The sequence below is a fragment of the Mesocricetus auratus genome, unplaced genomic scaffold (assembly GCF_017639785.1).
Source record: "Mesocricetus auratus isolate SY011 unplaced genomic scaffold, BCM_Maur_2.0 Super-Scaffold_100007, whole genome shotgun sequence".
Lineage (NCBI taxonomy): Eukaryota > Metazoa > Chordata > Mammalia > Rodentia > Cricetidae > Mesocricetus > Mesocricetus auratus.
This window is the reverse complement of record NW_024429191.1, coordinates 91,945,288-91,964,954: the sequence shown is the minus strand read 5'-3', so window position 1 is coordinate 91,964,954 and position 19,667 is coordinate 91,945,288. Positions and strand designations below refer to the sequence as shown.

The 19,667-nt window shown below is 49.4% G+C and overlaps 2 protein-coding genes across 3 annotated transcripts; both read left to right on the top strand.

The window, feature by feature from the left end:
- The first annotated feature begins 38 nt into the window (after window positions 1–38).
- Window positions 39–4,957, top strand: LOC101827919 (CMRF-35-like molecule 4). The gene is made up of 4 exons (XM_005070216.4): window positions 39–167; window positions 990–1,355; window positions 3,104–3,218; window positions 4,490–4,957. Exons 1-4 carry the CDS (start codon window positions 107–109, stop codon window positions 4,635–4,637), a joined length of 690 nt encoding a protein of 229 aa, XP_005070273.1. The 5' UTR covers window positions 39–106; the 3' UTR covers window positions 4,638–4,957.
- Window positions 4,958–8,116: 3,159 nt separating this feature from the next.
- Window positions 8,117–17,210, top strand: Cd300lb (CD300 molecule like family member b). Of its 2 annotated transcripts, none has more exons than XM_021227111.2 (4): window positions 8,117–8,284; window positions 11,920–12,249; window positions 14,610–14,697; window positions 15,290–17,210. In XM_021227111.2, exons 1-4 carry the CDS (start codon window positions 8,242–8,244, stop codon window positions 15,456–15,458), a joined length of 630 nt encoding a protein of 209 aa, XP_021082770.2. In that variant the 5' UTR covers window positions 8,117–8,241; the 3' UTR covers window positions 15,459–17,210. The 2 variants fall into 2 exon arrangements, with proteins under 2 accessions (XP_021082770.2, XP_005070011.3); XM_005069954.3 differs by having other exon boundaries at window positions 14,607–14,697.
- The last annotated feature ends 2,457 nt before the right edge of the window (window positions 17,211–19,667 follow it).

The window sequence follows — 19,667 nt, the reverse complement described above, 5'->3', positions numbered from 1 at the left end:
AGAGCACAGGAAGGAGAACTAGACACGTGAACATCGTAATCCTAGGACACCGCCCCTTCTGTGCTCTTGGTCTTGGAGAGGTGCAGGTGACATCAGAGCTGAAGAAATGATGCCAAGAGTGACCAAAGTGTGGCTGCCTTCAGCCCTGCTCCTCTTGCAGGTGCTGGGTGAGCATGGGGACAGGGGTGGGGTCACAGCTGTGAAAGGAACTCCTGGGGAAAGTGAGAGGACATGACAGGGCCATGGGGGTGGGAGAGAGCAGCCAGCAGAGGCAGATGGGGCCTAGAGTGAGGGCAGGAGGGGGTAGGGGAGGGCAGGAGGGTGGGGGAGGACAGGAGGGGGTGGGGGAGGGCAGGAGGGTGGGGGAGGGCAGGAGGGTGGGGGAGGGCAGGAGGGTGGAGGAGGGCAGGAGAGTAGGGGAGGGCAGGAGGGTGGGGCAGACCTCAGGACACAGCCATGTCTAGCACCCCAGAGACAGTCAGCACCTACTGAGAGGGCCAGCTGTGACAGTCGTTGTCAGAGAACAACAGTCTCTATTGTATACACAAACCCATCTTCATACACGTGCACGCTTACCAATACACACAAGTACTCATTCCCACAGAGACACATGTCCCATCCACAGAGACATACACACATATATGCACATATGTAAAGTCTCTCTCTGTCTCCCTGTCTCTCTCTTTATCTCTCTCTCTCTCTCTCTCTCTCTCTCTCACACACACACACACACACACACACACACACACACACACACACACACACAGTGTTGTTTCCTCCTATCCCTTCCTTTCTCCAGAGACAAGTCCCTCCCTGCCCCCTCTTCAGGACAACAGAGCCGCTCACCTCAGTGCTGACTCCTGGCCTGACAAAGCCTGTCTCCTTTCTCACCGCTGCCTCCAGACCAGGCAGACCCCTAAGACCTGACCAAGGGAGGCCTGACCCCCATCCAGCTGTGAGGGTGCTGAACTGGGGTTTGTGTTTTCCAGGCTGTGTCCCTCTGCGTGGCCCCAGGAAGGTGGCAGGCACTGTGGGGGAGTCCCTGAGTGTGCAGTGTCAGTATGAAGAGAAATACAGGGCCATAAACAAATACTGGTGCCGAGTGTCCCTGATACGATATTGTCAAGATGTTGTCAAGACCAGAGCCTCAAAAGAAGCTAGGAATGGCCACGTATCCATCAGGGACGATCCAGCCACCCTCACCTTCACAGTGACCTTGGAGAACCTCATCCCGGAGGATGCAGGCACCTACATGTGTGGGGTGGATATACCATTCATCAATGGCTCCTGGTGGGAGATCACTCCCTCCTTGGGGATTGATTCATACTTCAGGGTTGAGGTGTCTGTGGCCCCAGGTAAGCACCCTCATGTCATGGCATCCTGAGTCCCCACCTGTCATCCACTCTTGAAAGTAGGAAGCCAGATACAGTAGCATGGAGACCATGGTCAATCAGTGACTCAGGACACAAGGAGTGTGAGTCCACAGGTGCAGTTGTGAGAGCATGTGTGGCATGTGTGACAGCGTGTGTACACCAATACATGAGTGTGCCTGCACACTTGGGCAAGATGGGGAATGTGAGACCTTAGAAACTGTCTTCTCTGTATATTTACTTATTTATTGGTTTTTTTTGTTTTGTTTTGTACTTGCCCATGGTGTGTGTCCCTCAGAGGAGGACATCTGGCACTTGGTTTTCTTTCCCACTGGGTGGGTCCTGTGCTTAAACTCAGGTCACCCGGCTTGGCAAGCAGGGACCTTTACCCACCGAGCTGTCTCATCAGCCCCTGTTGGAGATTCTCTGTGTGTCCCATGTGACAGCCTCAGGCCTGAAGCTTTCCAGACACAGGCCCTGAACCACTGGCACTTTGTGACCTCCTGTCCTGATAGGAGACGAGTCCTCTCCCACATCCCATCAGGTGCTGTCCCCATCTCCATGTGGGAAGGGTACCCAGCACACCCACTCCCCATCACAGGCTGCTCTGGCCTCGGAGTGAGAGGACACTCCCCTTCCATGAGGTCCTCAGGGACCAGCCTCATCTCCGTGGTTCTGGGGCCTCTGAGAGGAAAGAGACACAAGAAGGAGACTGCACTGTGTATCAGGGTTACAGATCCCTGAGGAACCCAGTCAGCCCCTCCTAGTTCCCTTGTGTCCCTTGTTCCCAGGAACATTTTCCTGTAGGAAGAAATGCAGAAAGTCCCCCAAAAGTGTCCCTTCCCAGCAGAAGGTCAAGGGGGACGGACGACAGGCTCTGGGTAATTGTGGCCCCAATGTTCTCCATGCCCGCAGTTCATTCTCCCGTAATGGAGCCTCCCTGGTTTTTAGAACCCCAATGAGTGCATCTCTTTAAGGGTCAGGTGGTGGCAGGGGATGGAGGGACTGAACTGCTCTGTGTTTCTCAGGGTTTTTTTTTCTCTGAGAGAGGTTTTGTGTAGCCCAGGTTGACCACAAACTCACTGTGTAGTTGGGATTCGTCTGGAGTCACTGATATTCCTGACTCTGTCTCTCCGGCACTGGAATACAGGCTGGCATCACCACACACAACTTCCTGCTCTGGTTCTCGGTTTTGGTTTTCCCCCTCACTTAAGATTCTCCCCAGCATCCTCTGTGGGCTCGTACTGAAGAGTGCGAAAGAAAATCACACTGGGGTCACTAGTTCTCTGCAGTAGAGGCCACACTGCACAGGGTCCTTCAAGCATCGGCCTTTCTAGAACTTTCCATCTGGCCATTTCTCAGTGGCCTCTCTGGCTGACAGTGTGGGAATGACAGAGTCTCACCACCCCGTGTCTGTCCCCAGAAGGATGGAAGACAAGGAGGAAAAGGTGTGACTGAGGCCGAATGGGACCTGGCACCAAGTGTCTTGTCACTGACACTTAAACTCTCTTCTATAGGAAGATCGACCAGCCACAGTGCATGATGGGAAGGGCTGGGAAGGGAGGTCCTGACCAGGCCTTGGTGTGGCCATGGGGCTTCTGGGTTGACACACAGCTGTCCACCATGTCCCTAGGGACCTGTGTGAAGCAGAGCTGCAGGGGTCTCAGTGGGTAGGAGATGGACTTAAGGTCACTGACACTGTCTTGTGTTTCCATCTTCTGCTGCTGTCACAGGCTCTGTCCCAGAGAACAGAACAAACACCCTAAGGTTACCCACATCTTCACCGGTGCACACTCAGTCCAGCGTGACCACAGAGGACACAACTCCAGATCCCACCCCACCCCCTCGGTGAGGAACCAATCAATATCCCTGAGGCCTCTGGATTGGGGGTGGGGGTAATGCTGAGAGGGTGGAGGCAGAAGGGTTGAATCTCCCTCCTTGGGCCCCTCCTGCATCTCCCAGCCCCACACTGACCTGGGTGGGTGTCTTTAAAAGCCAGTTGCTCATCTAAAGACTGAGAAACAGCAATGACACCTAGACACAGACCTGGTGAGATGGACTTAGTTTCCTGCCAAGAGGTTACTACACAAGCACATCCATAGCCTGGGGTTACGGCTCTGCTGGTAAAGAGCTTGTCTTGCAAGCACAAGGATCTGAGTTCCTGCCACAGCACCCAGCCACCTGCCAGGCACGGTGGCATACATTTGATATACCCCAGCTCTGGAGGTGTAGACAGGAGCGTCCCTGAGACACACTGACCAGCCAGCCAGCCTAGCTTACTTGGCAAACTCCAGGCCAATGAGAGATTCTGTCAGAGAGCAAGACAGATGGGCCAGGCTTGGTGGCTCACGCCTTTAATCCCAGCACTTGGGAGGCAAAGACAAGCAGATCTCTGTGAGTTTAAGACCAGCCAGGACTATATAGCAAATTCAGTTCTAGCCAGAGCTACATAGTGAGACCTATCTCAAGACAAACATAACCAGGTAAGGATTCTTGACAAATGACACCCGAGGTCATCCTCTGACTTAACATTCATGCACACACATGTGCATCTGCATACACACACATGCAGAGAGAGACAGACAGACAGACAGACAGACCACTAAGTTAGTGAATTAACTAATGAAAATCAGTACAGTCACTCGGTGTACTGGCACAAGCCTTTAATCCCAGTACTTAGGAGGCAGAGGCAGGAGGATCTCTGTGAGTTCAAGACCAGTCTAGTCTATATACTGAGTTTCAGGACAAACTGAACTACATTATAGAGATCCTGTCCAAAAACACAAACAAGCAAAAAATAAGTAAATAACAAATAACAGCCACCAGGAGGAGACAGAGAGGACTCAATTGAGAAGAGAGTCTGGGTGTGTTTGGGGGAGGCAGTGACTGGATAATGGTTTAGGAGTAGTGTTCCATGGGTTGGTCTGGAGACAGAGGGCCAGGCCCACAGATCAAGGCTACTTCTTGGACTATCAGTAACACTGGTCATTTAGACAGGGCTGCTTTGTCCCTGAACACAGCACTGTGGACACTGACCTGGGGTAAAGGGACAGGCATACAGTGCAGGGTACCAGTGCTGCATTCTGGGAAGGGAGCTCATTGTCACCCTGTCCCCACAGGTCCCTGCTGAGCAGCATCTACTTCCTGATCCTGGTCTTTTTGGAGCTGCCCCTGCTCCTGAGCATGCTCAGTGCAGTCCTCTGGGTGAGCAGGCCTCAGAGGTGCTCTGGGGAGAAGCGGCACTGTCCCGATTATGAGAATCAGTGACATCTGTTGACAGCAAAGCCCTGTCCCTGTCACTGCACACAACTCCTCTGCTGCAATCTGAGCTTCTGCAAACACTGAGATTTTTTTGTTTGTTTTCTAGAGACAGGGATTCTCTGTATTGTTTTGGAGGCTGTCCTGGAATTTGCTCTGTGGATCAGGCTGGCCTGGAACTCAGAATTCTGCCTGCCTCTGCCTCCCGAGTGCTGGGATTAAAGGCATGCGCCACCAACGCCCGGCAGAATGCTGAGATTTTTTAAAGATTCTTTGTGCTGAATATACACATTTTTAAAAAGTTCCCAATAAATACATAGACATTTTAATAGCGAGTCTTTACTTATTTTTTATAATTTCACACATGTACAACACACGCTTATCGTGTCCACCTCACATTCCACCTCCCTCTCCTCAGAGCTGTGTTCTCTCCCCCTTCATGGTCCATCCCCCTTCTTTCCATTTTTCTTTTTCTTTCTGCAAACACTGAGCTCAGTTACTACCACCTTGAATGCTCACTGGTCCTGCTGTCTTGCTCTTGTGCAGGTAACCGCAGCTGCAGCGTCTTGAGTGCAGAGGTCATGGCAGCCAGAGCACAGCATCTCCCAGCACTGTCCTCTTCCTCCTCCCTGGCTATGGGATTCTTTCCTCTCCCTCTTCCTTCCAGAATGTTCCTGAGCGTTGGGGTAGGGTGGGGGTGCCTTGGAGTAGAATAAGGTGCCTTGGAGTGGGGTGGGGGTGCTTTGGGAGGGAGTGTGTACTTTGGGGTATGGTGGGGGTTTGATACAGATGTCCCATTTAGGGTTCAACACTCAATAGTCACTTTTTCTCAGCACTAAGACCACAGCAGAGGAAAGCTTCTCCAACCAAGGCTGAGGACAGCACTAATCAAAGTGTATAGACACAGATATTTAGAGGGCAGTTTGACAACATGTCCCATGAATGCACACACCTTACATGCAAATACTCTTGACGCTCCAGATTCTGAAATAGAATATGGTCCATACTGATGATCGCACTCTCCATCAGATGTCACCTTCCTGATTTCCACCATCCCTTGGTGACATCCTCAACGTGATATGTTTTTATCTGCTGAACTTAATGTGTTGTCACATATATGCACATTGGTTTCCCAAAGGTTTAATGTCTCTATTTCTGATTATTATTATATAGACAGAGTTATCCTTTTTTTTTTTTTACTGTGGAGCCCTGGTCTAGAACTCATTATATAGGCCACGTTGGTCTCTAACTCAAAGATTCATCTGTACCCTCATGCCTGGACCAGAGTTACACTCCTTTCCCTCAGTGATCAGGAGTAAAGCCTGATATGCAGGACAAGCACTTGGCCACAGAGATGCACCCCAGCCCCTTCCTCTGTCTGTCTGTCTGTCTGTCTGTCTGTCTGTCTGTCTGTCTGTCTGTGTCTCTCTGTGTGTGTCTGTCTGTCTGTCTGACTGTGTGTCTGCCTCTGTATCTCTCTTCCTTTCTCCTCCTTTCTTCCTTCCGTCTTCCTTTCATTAGTGGGGTCTCATACATAGCCCAGGCTAGTTTCCAACTCCTCATCCTCCTGCTTCAGTTTTCCTAGTTCTGGGATTATAGGCATGTACTACCATGCCCAGTATGCATGCTTCATTTCTAAGTCCTTGGTTTCATCATTTGACATTGTGCCTTTGAGGTTCACGCACACTGATGTGTTGACACTGTAACATGCGTCTTGTTTGTGTTTGAGGTTCACGCACACTGATGTGTTGACCCTGTAACATGCGTCTTGTTTGTGTTTGAGGTTCATGCACACTGATGTGTTGACACTGTAACATGCGTCTGGCCGGCTATGTTAGCACTCTGTTACATAGTTTCCCTGCTGTGCATAAACACTTTAGAGCCTCGGTTTCCTTTTCTTCTCCCACCTTCCCTCCTCCTCCTCTTCCCACCCTCCCCCACCCTGTGTTTGTGACGAAACAGAACACAAGATGATCTTTTGACATATTCTCTCTATGTAGTCCTAATGGATGTCCTGGAACTCACAGGATCCACCTGCCTCTGCCTCCCTAGCTCTGGCAATAAAGGTGTGCACATCATGCCTAACATGGAGACATTTCTCGGTTGAGGCTCCCTCTCTCAGGTGACTCTAGCTTGAGTCACGTTGACATAAACCCAGCACAATGCATCAAAGGCCCTTTTGGGTAACTTTCCCAGCTATGGACACGGACCATAACCGCAGTTATTTGTGAGCCTTGAAAATACTTTTTTAAGAGTCGGTGAGATGGATCAGCTCTACTGTGAAAGCCTGGACACCTGAGTTCAACACCCAGAATTAAGGTGGAAGGAGAGAACCAACTCCAAGAAGTTGTCCTCTGGCTTCTTCATCAAGCTGTGCTGCACAACCACACTCATAAACACATCGAACACACACATACACAAGAAATAAAGTTTAAAATAAATAATGAAATGTTCTTTAATAAACTAGTTCTTCTTTGAAAACTGTTCATATGTCTGTTGAATTTGATTTTGAATAACAGGTTTATTCCAAGATTTTTTAAAGATTTATTTTAATTATTTGTGTGTGGCGCTCGCACATGCGCGTGCGCGCACACATACACACACACACACACACACACACACACACACATGTAAATGCAGTACCCATGGGTAACAGAAGAGGGCGATGGATCCCTGAGTTAAGGGTGGTTGTGAGCTGCATTTTGTAGGTGTTGGGAACCAAACTTGAGTCCTTTGAAAGAGCAATATGCATGCAATCACTGAGCTGTCTCTTCAGTCACTATTTTATTTTTTAATATTTTTAAAGATTTATTTATCATGTATACAGTGTTCTGCCTGCATGTAAGCCAGCACACCAGAAGAAGGAACCAGATCTCATTACAAATGATTGTGAGCCACCAGGTGGTTTGCTGGGAACTAAACTTGGGACCTTTGGAAGAGCAGCCAGTGCTCTTAATCTCTGAGCCATCTCAGTGTAGAAGCACAGGCACATACTAACACACCCAGTCTCTCTCTCTCTCTCTCTCTCTCTCTCTCTCTCTCTCTCTCTCTCTCTCTCTCTCTTTCTCCCTCTCTCTCTCTCTCTCTCTGTATGTTATTGAGGGATCTAACCAGGGTTTTACATGTGGTAGGCCAGAATGCTACCGTTTAGCCACATCTCCTAAACCTGTGCAAACAGCGCCATCGACTGAGAATAAATATTCAGCCAGGTGTGCTGAGCACAGCCCACAACACTTGAGCTGGGAACTCGGCTCGTCATTACAGCATAGCTCATTTCTCCATCTAACACCCAGAACGTGCTACCCTTAACCCAAGACTGGACGTCCCCACCACTGGTCTGCAGGCTTGCCTCTCTGCCTCTCCTGCCCTGCACAATTCCCTCGCCTCCTCACTTCTGCTGAGTGACCAGCTCTGCAAAAACTGATGCCTCTTGTGCTGAGTAATTGGCAGCAGGAAATACCCACGCTATAAAAGGAAGCAGATGGGTAAGACACTCACAGGCAACCTGAACAACAGAAGGGGTCAACTGGGCTCTCCCGCGCTTTGGAATCCAGCTGGGATTTGGATTTTCTGCTGGCTGTGGGTCAAGGGTGTGGAGTGGGAAGGCGAGGCCATGTGGCGGCTGTCCTCAGCTCTGCTGCTTCTCAGTTTCCCAGGTATGTTCAGCTTGGGGCTGCAGGAGCAGAGCAGGAGGCAGAGGTCTCTGTCCTGGGTTTGAGGGGAGCAGCACCTTCGGGGAGATGAAGCTCTGTCGCTTCATTCAGCAAAGGAACCCTCGGTTCTTCATCACAGACTTGGGAATGTGAAGGGAAAAGAGAAATGAGGACGGTCATTAAAGAGATCCCAGGTGCTCTGATGGGTGATGTGTGCTTTAGAATAAGAGTTAACAGCAGGAAGAAACAGGACAGAAGAGGAGGGAGATGATACCACTGAGGGAGCTACAGAAAGCCCCTCCTGGACCTGTTCCTTCCATGTCCAGATGAAAGGCCAGGGGGCCCACAGGAGGCAGCAGCTCCAAGAAGAGGATAATGCATTGGAAAGGAACCCTGACTGGAAGACATGTGGAGGGTGACAGGGCAAGGCCTCTCCGGGCAGGACTAAGTCCACAGCTTTAAGAGAGCATTGGGGTTAGGGAAAGAGAACAGTTCGGGTGGCTCTCACAGGAGCAAGGAATGACACTAATAAGAAACTAAAACCAGTTTGCAATAAGACATCCATGCCAGAAATGAAGCTGACATGCTGGGTTCAGCTGAGGGGCAGGGGAGTAGCTGACATGCTGGGTGCAGCTGAGGGGCAGGGGAGTAGCTGACCTGCTGGATGCAGCTGAGGGGCAGGGGAGTAGCTGACATGCTGGTGCAGCTGAGGGGAAGGGGAGTAGCTGACATGCTGGTGCAGCTAAAGGGGAAGGGGAGTAGCTGACATGCTGGTGCAGCTAAAGGGGAAGGGGAGTAGCTGACATGATGGGTGCAGCTGAGGGGGAAGACAGGCTCAGTCCAGTCCCAGCAATGTCCAAGCTGGAAGAAGGATCCTCTGGATCTTTCTGAATGCTACTGTCACGATCCAGGTACCAGACGAGGGCCATCTGAGACCACACAGCCTGATGTCCAGCACTAGAGGTTTATGACAGCCAGTGTCCGATGGAAAGCAGCGTAGCAGCAGTGCAGAGAGGCTCAGCAAGTAGCTTACCCAGGCTTTCTCAACAATGCTGTGGAGATGCGTCTATCTGCTGGCAAAGCTCACGCTTTCCCTGCTCTGTCGTAATGCCCCATGTGCTGTGGTGGCAGAGACATAAAGAAGATGGCTCGGATTGGCATTTCCAGGGTGGCGTTGGCTGAACTGATAGCTGACCACTTGCGGAGGGAAGGAGAGGAGACATCCAAGTAGATGCTAATTCTCCAGTTAGACTCCTAGGGGAGTGAGATCAGGGCTTACAAGGTTATCTGGCTGAGTCCTTCATGAGTCTCCTGTGGCTGCTATAACAAGTGACACAAACTCAGTGGCCCAGAACAACACAATTTCATCTCACTGTTCCAAAATCAAGAGCCAAAATGGTCTCACTGGCTAGAGTCAAGGTTGTCTTCCTTCCGGAGCTCCGGAGAACGATCCGTTTCCGGGCTTCATCCAAAAGTGCCCCCTGCATCTGCTAGCCCACGGCCTCTCCTCCTCTTCGAGGCCAGCAGCAGAATGCCTTCCATCCCAAGCCATTTCAAAACTCATTCATCAGGACACGTAGAATAATCTAGGACAGCCTTGCCTCAATGTCCCTAGTCACACCTGCAAGTGCCTTTATTCTTTTTAAAAACACAGACAGGGATATGCACATTGAAGGGTCTTTTTATGTTTGTTATTTTCTATGGTGTGTATGTGCGTGCTACAGTGCTTGTGTGGATGTCAGAGGACAACTTCATGGAGTCAGTTTCTCCTTCTACCTCTTCGTGGGTTGCAGGGATTGAACTCCCTTTTCCAAGTTTGTGCTACAAACGCTTCACCCATGTATCCATCCCAAAAACCTCCCTTTGTCCGTGTGAGGGCACACAGTAACAGGTCGGTATTAGAAGGCCAGAAGTCGGCACTTAGTAGGCAGAGGTAGATATATGTCTATGAGTTCAAGGCCACCCTGGTTCATGTAGTGCAGTGGTTCTCAACCTGTGGGTCGTAACCCATTTGGTGGAATCGAACAACCCTTTCACAAGGGGCTGCCTAAAACCATTAGAAAACGCAGATGTTAGAAGCAAAATTACGGTTATGATGTTGCAACAAAAATAATTTTATGGTTGGGGGTCACCACAACATGAGGAATTGGTTAAAGGATTGAAGCCCTAGGAAATAGTGAGTTCCAGGCTTGCAAGCGCTACATGGTGAGATCCTTACTCAAAAACAAACAAACAAAAAAACAAAGTGGACAGTCTGTAAAGAAGGGTTATTCTGTCAGCCATAGATGCAAACCTCAAATAAAAACTTAATTAGTTCTATGGAGAACCAGCCTGTCGTGCAGACCCACCCCACTCACAGAGACCAAAGTCTAAGGCTGAGAGATGCTCAAGAGAGGCTTCTACTGCAGCATCTGCTTCTTTGTCTGCTTCCAGGAGACTGAGAACAGGGGTCACTGTAAGGTATCTGTGTTTAGTCAGCTTCAGTCACGGGAGTCACTCCACAGACCAGCAGGACACACATAGACACTCTCCAGTCCATTTCGGGCTCTGGTTCCTCTGCCCGCTGTTAGAGAGAGGAAACAGAGCATGCTCGGTGGAAAGGGGAGTAGGATACGGAAAGGGGAGTGGGATACGGTGGGTGTTTGGAGAGCGTTTGGGCTACAGGTGTCAGTTGGAAGTCATCATTGTAGATATTAGTTAGGACCACAGACATGAGGCAAGAGAGGCTAGAGAGAGGGTCCTGGGTGTGGTGCTTCATGGTCAGATCAGAGTCACCTAGGAGACACACATCTGGGTATTCCTGTGAGGGTCTTTCCAGGGACGTACACGATCCTGAGTGTGGATAGCGCCACGCCTTGGGGTGGGAGTCTGGACTGAGTATCTTCTTTTCATGACAAAGCCGGCTGAGCACCAGCATTCACATCTGCTTGCTGATGGCAGAGGCAATGTGACCGGCCACCTCATATTCCCAACACCACACAGTCCCAGCCATGATGGATGCAGCCCTTACATGGAGAACCAGGATTGAAAACCAAAACCAAATCCCTGCTTCCTCCCTTAGGTTGCCTTCAGGCGCTTTTTGTCAGAGCTAGGGGGAAAGTAACTCACACCCCAGATCTCCCCAGTTGCATGTGGCACCGGCCCACAATGGCTTGCAAGAGTTGGTTTGAGACATCTCAGCTCAGCTCCGGGCTCACTGACAGCTTGATGTCAGTCACAGCGGGGACATTTATGCCACAGACATTGGCAGATGTTACTAAGATAGAAGGATGTTATCTAGATAGAAGTTTGTTAAGCATTTCCCAGCATGACTCTGGATCCAGGGAGAGAGGAAAGGGAGAGGTCACAGAGTAGAATAGTCAGAGAAGGAGGTGACCAGATAACAGAGGCAAGAGGACACTGGAAAGGTGACAGGAATTCAGAAGTGTCACATGATGCAGGAGGCCTGGGGAGACGGAGTCTGGAGAGGCCTGGGTGTGGCCATGCCGGGGTTAATAGCAAACTGGACCTCAGAGGAAATGGGTGTGAGGATCCAAGTGGGTCATGGCGGCTGGAGTGACCAGGACCCTTAGCTAATCCTTTGGATACTGGGCTGGCTTAGAGGAGCAGAAGCCGTACCCTGCCATTCTGTTTTCCAGGCTGTTTCTCCATCCAAGGCCCAGCATCGGTGAGAGGCCCAGAGAATGGATCGGTGACCATTCGATGTCGCTATAGCTCAAGGTGGCAGATGTACAACAAGTATTGGTGCCGAGGAGCGGACTGGAGCACCTGCAGGGTCCTCATTCGAACCAGGGGATCAGAGAAAGAAAAGAAGAGTGGCCGGCTGTCCCTCAGGGACAACTGGAGGGACAACTCACTCCTGGTTACCATGGAGATGCTTACGCAAAATGACACAGACACATACTGGTGTGGTATTGAAAAGTTTGGAACTGACCGTGGGACCAGAATTAAAGTAACCGTTTACTCAGGTAAGCACTTCCCTGGGGGTACCACAGCGCTCTGGTGCTGGGGCTAAAAAGACTAAAAAGAAAAGGACTGAGAGTCTGGGAAGACAGACAGACAGACAGACAGACAGACAGACAGACAGACAGACAGACGGGACAGGGTGGTACCAGAAGTAAGGAAGAAAAGCAGGCCAACAATTGTCATGGATGCCAGCCCCTGAGGTCTCTCCGAGGAACCCAGCTGACACGCGTCCTGACTGGCAGATGTTGGTGTGGGGCTGAGACTTAGACATCTCCCTCTGAGACCCGTAGCCCAGCCCTGCTGCCCTGCTGTCCTGGAGCCACACAGCCCTGGAAACTCACATGCTTCCGCTGGAGTCTCGGATGCCTGGAGACGTCCTCAGCACAGCAGGCTGAGAAGTTTCTAGTTTTCCAAAACTTGGACCCTTCGCCTGTCAGTGCGTGGGACAGTGAGGGCGAGCTAAGACATCGTGGGAGAGGGCCCCAGCGTTGAAGCCCGGGACTAGCCAAACCACAGTGACTCTGGCCCCTTTGGAAGGCCTGAACGTTGCAGGTGACCACTTCTGCTTTTTCTGACTCCAGAAGAATAAGCATGGAGTAAGGGAGACCCAGGCTTGCAAGTGTTTAGTAAATGCTTTAAAGAAAAATGGAGGCTTTGACTACTAAATCAGAATCACAGTTGCCCCGGGTTCTCCTGACTTCTCCCTGCCTCAAACTCGGTGAGGGACTCCAGGATCTCCTGTTGGTGCCTGAAAAACAACCCTTCCTACTTCCACCCAACTAGTCATGCTCAAACCTTCCTCAGCCCGGCGGCCACGCCGGCTCCCGAGAAGACAGCAGCAAACAGTGTGCACTGGAACCAGTGAGAGAGATGCGGAAGTTGCCTCCCAGGGAAAGTAAGGTACAGAAAGGGTCACCCCCAAAAAAGATTTCCCCAGGGACACCACTCAGGGCAAGTTGGGAAGATCTGTGGGGACAGAAAGGATTTGAATAAGACATTTAGGCAGAAGACAGGGTAGCCAAAGATCGTGCTCAATGCTAAGCTTTAAGTGTCCAGGGGGACTGGGGACGCCAGCCTGCATGGTGATTGTGACCTCTTCAAGGACCGAAGCTGCCCAGAGTTCTGCTCAGCTTGCAAGTGTGATTAAAGCCCATAAAGAAGGGTGTTCTGGGTCAAGAGCTAGCCCAAAGGACAAGTGTAAGCCAAGGATGCTGGACTCAGGAATCCATGACCCAGCCACCCACTACAAGGCACCCCACAGTTTCCTCACTGTAACATTTCCTTCCTCGTAGTCATTCATGATTTAACTAGCATGTGCCTTCTTGCTCAGCAACCTCCAGGAGTCCCTCTGTCTCTCACCACCCTAGCCACTAGAAACTCATTTCTGAGGTCGTCTGTCCTAGAGTCTTACTCGGGTACTATTTGGATGGAAAGGAACAAAGAGACTATGGTGTGTCTCCTCCTCCAGAATACACTACAGTCTTTCTCCTCAATTTCTGTATCTATATGCATATTTTTGTTAATATCTCCTACTAATAAAAATGGATGAAGTGACTGTGTGGGGGTCAGGAGGTTCAACAGAAGCCAAAGGACTGTATCAAAGAGATAAGGCACCCTAATCCAGAGGAATAGTTTTATGTCTTGGCACAAACTAGAGTCGCTGAAGATGGATTCTCAATTGAGAAAATGCCTCCATGATATCGGGCTGTGGGCAGGCCTGTAGGTCATTTGCTTAATTGGTGATTGATGGGGGAGGGTCCATCTTACTGTGGGTGGTGCCATTTCTGGGTTCTACAAGAAAGTGGGATGAGTATCTGGAAAGATGGCTCAGCAGGTGAGAGCACTGGTTGCTCTTCCAGAGGACCCAGGTTCAATTCCCAGCACTTACATGGCAGCTCACAACTCTCTGTAACTCCAGCTCCATGGGGATCCAATGCCCTCACACGGACACACATGCAGGCAGAACACCGATGCACATGAAACTTTTTAAAAGAAAAGAAACTTTAAAAAAAGAAAAACCATTTTAAAAAGAAAGAAAGAAATCAGACTGAGCGAGTCACGGTTAGCAAACCAGTAAGCAGCTCCCCTCCATGGCCTCCGCGTCAGATTCTGCCTCCAGGTTCCTGTCCTGCCTGAGCTCCTGTCCTGGCTTCCTTCAGTGACTGACTGGGATGTGGAAGTGTGAGCCACATAAACCCTGTCCTCCCCAGCTTGTTTTGGTCATGGTGTTTGATCACAGCAATAGTGACCCTGACCAAGGCACCCAGTGAGAGCTGGTTGGCTGGGACGCCATCGTGAAGCATGTATGAACCACCCCCAATCTGTTCCCTAACCTATGGCCGTCTTCGCTTATGTCTAGAAGGAAAGGATACCATGTCTTCCAAGATGCTTTCTACTATGCCCACTATGGACAGCAATGCGTATGTGATGTCTTCTGACTTGCACAAGAGGTGAGTCCTGAGGTCCTTTCTCCATCCTCATCCCTGTGGGTCCCTCCTACGGGGATACCAAGCCCATGTTCTGTTGCCAGATGCCAATGATTGCCATAGCCAAGACCCACTATGGTCCCATTCCAGCCCCACCAAAAAGCTGCTCTGTAGAGCTGTCCATCACTACCCAGCCCTGGTGGCATTGTGGCAGCCAAGGGGACAGACATTCCCATAAGGTCCCAGTCCCATCACAGAAGCAGGGCAGGGAGAGAGATTTGCCAACCTGGAGCCAGTGTGAGGACAGAGTAAGCAGACACAACCCAGATATGGAAAACTCTAGATTTCTGCTGAGATAAGGGAAACTATGGGGGAAAAGAACCCCAGAAAATAAAATTAGGACAGAGGGACAGGCCACACGAAGACCACCTGGAGTCACTGAGGAGCCTTCCTGGCTGGGTGGACCTTGGGGAAGTTCCCTGGGGGATCTTCCGAGTAGGATGTGGGCCTTCAGTTTCAGGCTGTGATGAGTTGGCTATTGACTTCCCAGAGTTGGGGTGTGGGGCATAATGGTGCTCAGAGGCTTGGGACCCTGATGGCTGTGTCTTTCTCATAGGACTCACTACTTACTCCTGGTATTTGTGAAGGTGCCTGTCTTGCTCATCTTGGCTGGTGTTGTCCTCTGGCTGAAGGGGTCAACTCAGAAGGTCTCTGAGGAAGAGTGGAGACATACCTTCTGTAGCAATTTGGACTCAGAACTTACAGTCAAAGACATTGCTCCTTAGACTGCTTTGTAAGCAGAGCTTTCCCATTCTGGACTCTCACTCCAGAGACCACACCACGGAAGAAACATCTTTAAGTCCTCGGTGGGTAGTGACTGAGGCTGGTGCCCAGAGGGCTTGGCCAGGCATGATCTCCACTCTGCACACCATGGGGCCACCACTCAGGACCCCCTGAAGTGTCATCACACCTGAAGTACCAGTAACTCGCTCCCCCGTACGTCCTCACCTGCCCTATCCCATCTACCCACCACGGTCAGCCTGGGGTGAGAACTGCTGGAATGGAGCCCAAGCTGCAGAAAGACAGATGTGTGTCCCCTGCTGAGAAAGCTCCTGAGACAAAAACACGGAGAAGCAGAAGGGCATGTTAGATCCCTGTCATAGAGAGCTAGGGGAGGGTGGGGCAAGCAGGCGTCCATCCTCCGTCTGTCCCGGACACTGAGCCCACCCCTAGCATTCACCTTGGAGGAAAGGTGAAGAATAAAGCCCAGCTGACAGGCCCAGGGTCTGGAGTGTAGAGAACTCAGACACCCGTGACTCGGCCATGGAGCTGGGGCTGCATTTCCCAGCAGGTGTGTTTTGCTCCAAGGCCAGGAACAGAAGGTCACACACCCTTAAATAGAGCCGTGGCCTACACAGACTCATGGCATGCTGGTTTTAACCGAAGGTTAGCCAGGGGAGAGTAGCAGAGAGAGCCATGTGTCTCTTGACCTGGGTCCTCTGCAGAAAAAGTCCGGGTTATGGTAGCTCGTCAGAGTAACTGCCAACAGCACCAGCCAGGAAGGGGGAGACAGCGAGAATAATCCCTTATCGTAGGGTTCTTCTGCTTTTAACTGTGGTTAGGGGAAAAACAAAGGAGCCTAGCATGCCCTTTTCATGAAATTTCCAGTGCATAGCACAGAGTTGGTGTGTACAGTGCAAAGGCAGCAGATCTCTAGAACATTCAGACTCAGACTCTAAGCCCCACTGGGCAAAACCTCCACCAAGTCCTGGCTACCACCATTTCCCTTTTGTCCCCCATGAGTTTTGCTAATATACCTGGGTGGAACCTGGGTGCTATCCTGCGGTTGTTTCTTAGTTAGCATCGGGTCCCCAAGGATCCTCCATCTTCTAGCAGATGACAGAACTCCATTATGGCAAATGCTGAGTGAAATTCCACCGTGTGGACACGTGACTCATTTACTAACAGCCCTTTGTCTGTTATTACCTTGGCCTTTGAGGACAATGAGCCTGGGTGTGTTGGTATGGCGATAAGATGCTGTCTTCAGTTCTCTTGGATATAGTCGTGAGGGTTAACCTTGACTGTCAATTTGAGTCTCCTGTGAGATGCACCTCTAAGCTTTTCTATGAAGGTGCTCCCAAGGAGGTTTAACTGAGGAGGGATGGCCCACCCTGACATGGGCATTCACCATCCCATAGCCTGGGGTCTCAGAGTGAATAAAAAACGAGGAAAGGAAGAAATCAAAGCGAGCACCAGTTGGTTCTCTCTCTCTCCTTCCTGAGGATGAAGTATGACTATGAAGCTCATGATTTGGCCACTACAGCCAGATCTACTCCTGCTGCTGTGCCTTCCCCAACATGATGAACTGTAGCCCTTCAAACCGTGAGCCAAAATAAATCCTCCCTTCCTCACAGCATGGAGACAAGTAACTAGCATGTGTACCAAAGAATACTATTGCTGGGCCATGTGACAATTGTTCTTTGTCATCCCCCCCAAAAAAGTTCTTTTTTAAAAAAACTGTAACTTTTATTCATTAATTATGTGCATTTCTGTGTGGCTTTGCGTCTATGAGAGCAGTGCTTGTAGAGGCCATAAGAGGGCATCAGATTCCCTGGGACTAGAATGACAGATGGCACTGAACTGCCTGATGTAGATGCTGGACATCCAATCTGGGTCCTCCGCAAGAGCAATGGGTTTGATTAACTGCTGATCTGTTGCCCCAGCTCCTTTTCGTTCAATTTTTAGTCAGATCATTTCTCTACATACTCCAGATATAATGTCTCTTCAAATATATTATTTTCAAACACTCTCTCCCATTCTATGACTATTCTGATATTCTACTGAGAGTGCAGCTCTTTTTGTCAGAGATGGAGAGAATGGATAATTTATGGCGGGGGAAAAAACGTGACTTAAAACCTCCTGGCTTCAAGAAGTAGATAGAGAATTTCACTTTTTATAAGAAGATTATAGTGGCCAGGTATGATGGCACATGCCTGCACTCGGGAGGCAGAGCAGGCAGATCTCTGTAAGTTCGAGGCCAGCCTGGTCTGCAGAGCTACACAGAGAAACCCTGTCTCCAAAGACCAAAAAAATTAATAAATCCCAGCACTCAGAAGGCAGAGGCAGACTCTGTGATTTCAAGGCCAGCCTGGTCTACAGAGTGAGTTCCAGAACAGCAAAGGCTGTTACACAGAGAAACCCTGTCTTGAAAAGACCAGAAAAGAAAAAAGATTAAGCCATATATACCTGCATATAAAAAATAGACTGTCACATACCAAACTATCAATGTTATTTTTGTTAAGTGAATAAATATTCTTCCCTTTACTTTTGTGAATTTGTTTGTTTATACTAAAGTCTCAAATATCCCAGGCTGCCCTTGAATTTATTATGTAGCTGAGGATGACCTTGAACTCATGCATGATCCTCCTGCTTCTACTTCACAACTGCTGGAATTATAGGTATGCACCTTCACAGGCAGTTTTGTGTGGTGCTGGGGATCCAACTCAGGCAAACACTCTACCAACTAAGCTACATTCCAACCTGCTTTCCAATTAAAGTTTAAAATCTTTTTGCTTTTCGAAAATCTCATGTATACAAGGTATTGTCACATCCATCTCCACCACTGTCTCTCATCGTCATCTCAATCTTGTTAACCCCCCTCTTCTCAGCTAGTCTCCCTGCTTTCATGAAACAGCAGCTATGTGGTCACAATTGCAACATTCCTTCCAACCATTGTTGTGGCATATTACTTTAACTATGGGAAGGTGTGTCTCATTTGTTTATGTTTCATTTGTTGTGGAACTATGTCAAAGGTGTGTTGCATTTGTTTCTGCTGTGGAGTATTACTTTAACTATGGGAAGATGTGTTACATTTGTTTATGTTGTAGAACATTACTTTAACTATGTCAAAGGTGTGTTGCATTTGTTTAGGTTGCGTTTGTTTAAGAGGTATAGATGTGTTACATTTGTTTATGTTGTAGAACATTACTTTAACTATGTCAAAGGTGTGTTGCATTTGTTTATGTTGCGTTTGTTTAAGAGGTACAGATGTGTTACATTTGTTTCACCTTGTCTGCCTAAGACACCTAATTGGTCTAATAAAAAGCTGAACGGCCAATAACCAGGCAGTAGAGGGTTAGGTGGGGCTGGCAGGCAGAGAGAATAAGAAGAGGAATCAAGGCTCAAGAGGGAGGAGAACCAGAGAGAAAGAGAGGGAGAGGCCCGGGGCGGCCCAGGACGAGTCAGCCGGGGAGACACAGAGGAAGCAGGAAAGTAGGACATACGGAATGAAGAAAGGTAAAAAGTCCCAAGACAAAATGTAGAGAAAGAGAAAGAGGTCAAAATAAGTTATAAGAGCTAGTGGAGCAAGCCTAAACTAAAGCTGAGCCCATTCATAACTAATAAGTCTCCATGTCATGGTTTGGGGGCTGGTAGTCTAGAAAGTAAGCTACAGAGCATTCTTCAGTGTTCTCTGGGCCTTGGAGAGGGGTGATACAGATGTCGTGTTTAAGGATGAGCACCCACAGTCACTTATTCTCAGCACTTTGACCCATTATGAGTTTCCTTTTCTCTGACCAAGGCCAAGAGCTGCACCAGTCTACAGGCATGAACACAAACATTTAGAAAACAGTTTGACTCTGTGTCCCTTTGGCAAAATAGCAGGGTAGTTTTGATCAAGTTTACAGTGCTAGGCTTTCACTATCTCCCATGGAGTGGCTTCAGATTCAAGCAGAAAGCGGTTGTTTACCCCCAAAAACAACAATGCCACGTTGGCACCAGTGAGTGTATCTTGCCTGGCAGGTTGCTATTGAAATATTTAGGGTCCACATTCAGGTAGGACCACTGACCTTACCACTTGGTAAAGCTCCCCTAAAGTGCCTACATTGCGTGCTCCTGTTCTATTAGCTTCCAAGGAGAAGTTTCCCACTCAGTTCCAGCTTAATTCCTCTGTGTCCTGTAACCACACTGTATGATATCTTCGGCAACAGAGTAAT

Bases quoted from the DNA above. Each gene is read 5' to 3' on its own strand.
- Cd300lb (XM_005069954.3), top strand. From the start codon at position 8,242: ATGTGGCGGCTGTCCTCAGCTCTGCTGCTTCTCAGTTTCCCAG. The intron at 8,285-11,919 runs GTATGTTCAGCT...TCTGTTTTCCAG, and splicing joins GCTGCTTCTCAGTTTCCCAG to GCTGTTTCTCCATCCAAGGC. The intron at 14,698-15,289 runs GTGAGTCCTGAG...TCTTTCTCATAG, and splicing joins TCTTCTGACTTGCACAAGAG to GACTCACTACTTACTCCTGG.
- LOC101827919 (XM_005070216.4), top strand. From the start codon at position 107: ATGATGCCAAGAGTGACCAAAGTGTGGCTGCCTTCAGCCCTGCTCCTC. The intron at 1,356-3,103 runs GTAAGCACCCTC...CTGCTGTCACAG, and splicing joins TGAGGTGTCTGTGGCCCCAG to GCTCTGTCCCAGAGAACAGA. The intron at 3,219-4,489 runs GTGAGGAACCAA...CTGTCCCCACAG, and splicing joins GATCCCACCCCACCCCCTCG to GTCCCTGCTGAGCAGCATCT.